Source organism: Berghia stephanieae, chromosome 12 (assembly GCF_034508935.2).
Source record: "Berghia stephanieae isolate SIO BIC M18660-M18661 chromosome 12, UCSD_Bste_1.3, whole genome shotgun sequence".
NCBI classification, from domain to species: Eukaryota; Metazoa; Mollusca; class Gastropoda; order Nudibranchia; family Aeolidiidae; genus Berghia; species Berghia stephanieae.
Genome location: NC_088371.1, coordinates 30,111,581 through 30,115,675, shown reverse-complemented (window position 1 = coordinate 30,115,675; position 4,095 = coordinate 30,111,581). Strand labels below are relative to the sequence as shown.

The window sequence follows — 4,095 nt, the reverse complement described above, 5'->3', positions numbered from 1 at the left end:
CAATCTTGGAAAGACGACACTTAGCCCTGATTCATCAATAGAAAACTGAATTTATGATTCGCTTAACAATACAAAACCATTTCTTCTTGTCATGTCATGATCAAAACAAGAAATGGCATGTTGTTATATCTTCATTAAAAAGGCCTCATTAAATGCATTGAAGCATTAAATTTACCTGAACTGAATAGTTAGATTAAAATGATAAACAAAACGACTGAGATTTTTTTTAATGATACAACCAGTATAAACATTTGGGATTTTTCAGCTTAATGTAGCATTCACGATAACTTCATTCAGAACATTGTTTTTGTGTTAATGCTGCCAAATTGCATCATTATATAACGCAGAGATAGACTCCAGAGTCTGACAACCCCAAGGATGAATCATAACACCTCCTTGATTACCTCAACTGAATTTGCTCCTCGTCTTGTATACCTCTCACTGGTCGTCACAGCAACCATCTTTGGCAATCTACTTGTCATTATCGCAGTGGGAAAATTCAAGAGGCTTCGACGATCCACCAATCTCATTCTGGCATCTCTGGCAGTAGCAGACCTCATGTCTGGAATTGTAACCGTGCCATTGTACATTCTCTGGACCATCAACCCGGGTGTTTTTGACAAGTCAGGAATTCTATGTCGTTTCGTTCTTTTAAGCTGTCTTCTTCTTGTAGCAGCATCTCAAGTTAGCCTTCTACTACTAAGTATTGAGCGTTTTCTAGCGGTTTGTCAACCGTTCCAGCACAGATCTCTCATCCTTCACTGTCCTTGGATTCACAAAGCAGCCATCTGTTGCATTTGGCTTATCAGCGGGATATCCACTGCGGCGTCATCTTTAGCGATAAGACCAGATTATTTGACATGTAGTTATTACGGAGTCTTTGACAAGATGTTTTTATTTTTGGCTGTTATTTTCGGGATTTTTGTTATGTTTTTAGCCATTATCGGGATAAATATCAAAGTTCTTTGCAGTGTTCGAGATCACGAAAAGCGCTTGTCGGTCGTGGAAATTTCCACGTATGGAAATCACAGGAACTCCTCTTACTTGTGTCACCAAGATGCAATCAAATGTCACAATGCTCCTGCAGTTGTTGTTAAATCGAATGGTCTTGATGAAATGGCTTCCTTTAGATTGTCAAAAAATGAGATTGAGAAAGAAGCAACCCAGCCTTTAAGAATAAATGATGATTTAAAAAGCAGTGAAGCTGGAAAAAGCTGTGTTGATGATGAAGTTGAGATAAAAGTGTTGTCTTCTAGAAAACGAAGAGCATCATGGTCTGATCGTGAATCAAGATTACTTCTGAATGACTATCGTGACTCTTTAAGAAATAATAATATTAGAAAAAGCTTGAGTTTCAATTATTTACAAGTAAAAACTGATTCTGAGCGTAACAAAAGTGGATCAAATGTTAAGTTTCATGGAAAAAGTCTTTCTGATAATTCGAGTTCAAGCAATTGGGCCGAGTCGATTTTTGAAAGATCAGCTGAGGATGGAATTGGACATAATGCTAATGACGTAAATAAATATAAATTACCAGAAGAGTACCAGACTGTAGTAAGCAAATCTTTCCACTTTAACCTGAAACGTCCTTCAAGTGATCTCGGTAATTCTAACATGTATAAAAAAGATATTGCATCAATTGCTTTATTGAACGGTAATGGGCGCTTGTGCCAAAATAGCATTCTTTTAAGCCACGACTTGTGCAACAACAATGAACCCCTATTGGATATTGATACAAATAATGAAATCAGTGGAGGGCCATTTGATAAATGTGTGAATTCAAATGTACAAGGCCAACCTCCTTCACTAACAACATTTGATCCCTTGTTTAAAATGTGTGTAAATACCTTGGGCAAGACAAAAAGCATTGAATCTCAAATTATGATCTCATTTTCAAGCGATGTTCAGAGCAAGCCTTCGAACTGCATGCACTGTTTTCAACAGAATAAAAACGGGGTCTCCTTAAATAATAATAAAGGAATGCGAAAATTGGCCAGATGCCACCCAGATAATGTCGAACTCGTCCACGCTTGGGAAAAAGTTAAAGAACACAAACAAAACAATAATATGTGTTATGGCAGATTTGACGAAGGCAACTCAGACTTAATCCTTGACATGTCACCCCTTGAAAGCTCTATGTTAAAGTTTAGAGACGACGTTGACAAATTTAATCATTTGAGCAGAAGCCTCCAATGCATACATCTTGAACACCAAACATGTCACCGACCTGAGGCTACTGCAACTGGTTTACAAGTACCTAACCAACCAATGTATTCAACAATGTATAGAGGAAGTCTTCAGAATTTATATAATGCTAGCCATTGCCATTATTTTAAATTTCCCTTAAAGGCTTGTCAAACAAATGCAGATTGCTTTGAGGATGATGACAATATCATTGCAAATTCCTCTGATAATTTGGATAAAGTACCTTTATTATCCAACGCTAGATCTCCGTCAAGACTTTTCAAAAAAAAATCCAATAAGCATTTTCCCAACAAACATTGCAAGATACAAAAACAATTCAGAAAACACCATAGTTTACATCAAAACTTGGTACATCTTCAAGGAAAAAGCTTTAGTTTTGATAGCATATTACAATCAGTCCCAGATCTCTCTAATCAAGTCTTGTCGCTTGGTAAATCGGTACCGGACGTTGTGTACCCCCAAATGTCAATTCCATTTTCGTCAGTTTCGTTCCCAATCTACCGGGGATGTTCAGGGTTTTGTGACAAAATGGTCCAAACTCAAAATCGTTTCTCATTTTCGTCTCCTTGCCTGGACAGTATTAAATCACAAGATAATGACGATGCTAATGAAACTGACAGTAATCATGTTGGACAATACGAATTGAACTGCAGTGAGAATGGTAAATCGACTGCCATTGTATCCTTACACGATTCTCTTGCTCTCCAAAGCTTCGACATGTGTATCAAAGAGGTAAATAATGATGACGATAATAATAAAATCTTCAACACCGAAAATCAAAGAGGCTATGATCACCATAATTGCCATGAACAATGTGATAACAAAGCTTTCTGCGCTCACAAAGAAACAAATATCTACTACAAAAGCAAACCAAACAAAAGACACAAAAGCAGTATAGCTAACAAATGCACCAGTATAAGCTACAACCACAGCAATTACAACCATAACAAATATGTCACAAACAGCAGCCGCAACAGCATCAGCAACCACAACCACAACTATACCATTTCTGCTGACATCAAACGTAAAATCAGCTGTGTCGCCAATCAACGCCAAGCCTACATAAGCAAAAAGGTTGCTCGCACAGTCACGCTAGTATGTCTATCTTTCATTCTGGCATGGCTGCCCTTTTTTGTCGTCATCATCATTAACACTTTCTGCACCCGTTGCAATTTGGACTACGCTCTCAACGCCGTTCTCATGGTTGCGTTTGGTCAGTCCGCGTGTAACCCTATCATTTACGCCCTGTACCACGCCTCATTTCGTCGGGCATACAAGAGTCTCCTCACACAATTGTGTTCCAAGGCAGGAATTTTGGTTCAATGTCACAATAGAAACTTGTGGTCAGGAAAGCCATGATGCATTCGACACAGAGTGATATTAGAATATGTGTAAATGACTCGTACATGATAAGTTGATAACCTTTTATCCAGTTCAATTTAAAGTTGACAAAAGCTAATATTGATTAGGTTTTTTTTTATTTCAACAAAAACGGTATCTAGTATTGACTTTGTGGGAATTGATGAGGTTTCTGGTTTATGAAATACAGACAATTACATCGGGTCCGAATATTATCCGTTGAATGATAATTATAACGTGCATTATGTGAATGTCTTTTCCCCCCCTAAACGTGTTTAATCAACTGATTAATAGTGTTATCACGGTGAAAGATTCTCTGCAATAGTCAATTTAAAGGTATGTAAGTAATGCCAAACGCAATACTTTATAGCCCAATAGATTAGAGAAATTCCTCGACTTTTAAACGCAGAATTTAAGAAATCAAAACCCAAATTTTCTCACTATAATCAGATGTGTAAGATGTGTATCTGGTCAGTAGTTTTTGTTTCTACAGAACAATAACTTTTACTGCTGCTTGGTGAACTCCCTGTG

The 4,095-nt window shown here is 37.4% G+C and overlaps 1 protein-coding gene across 1 annotated transcript; it reads left to right on the top strand.

The window, feature by feature from the left end:
* Positions 1-378: 378 nt before the first annotated feature.
* LOC144957631 (uncharacterized) lies at positions 379-3,618 on the top strand. Its single transcript, XM_078888975.1, has one exon. It carries the CDS (start codon positions 379-381, stop codon positions 3,562-3,564), a length of 3,186 nt encoding a protein of 1,061 aa, XP_078745101.1. The 3' UTR covers positions 3,565-3,618.
* Positions 3,619-4,095: the final 477 nt, after the last annotated feature.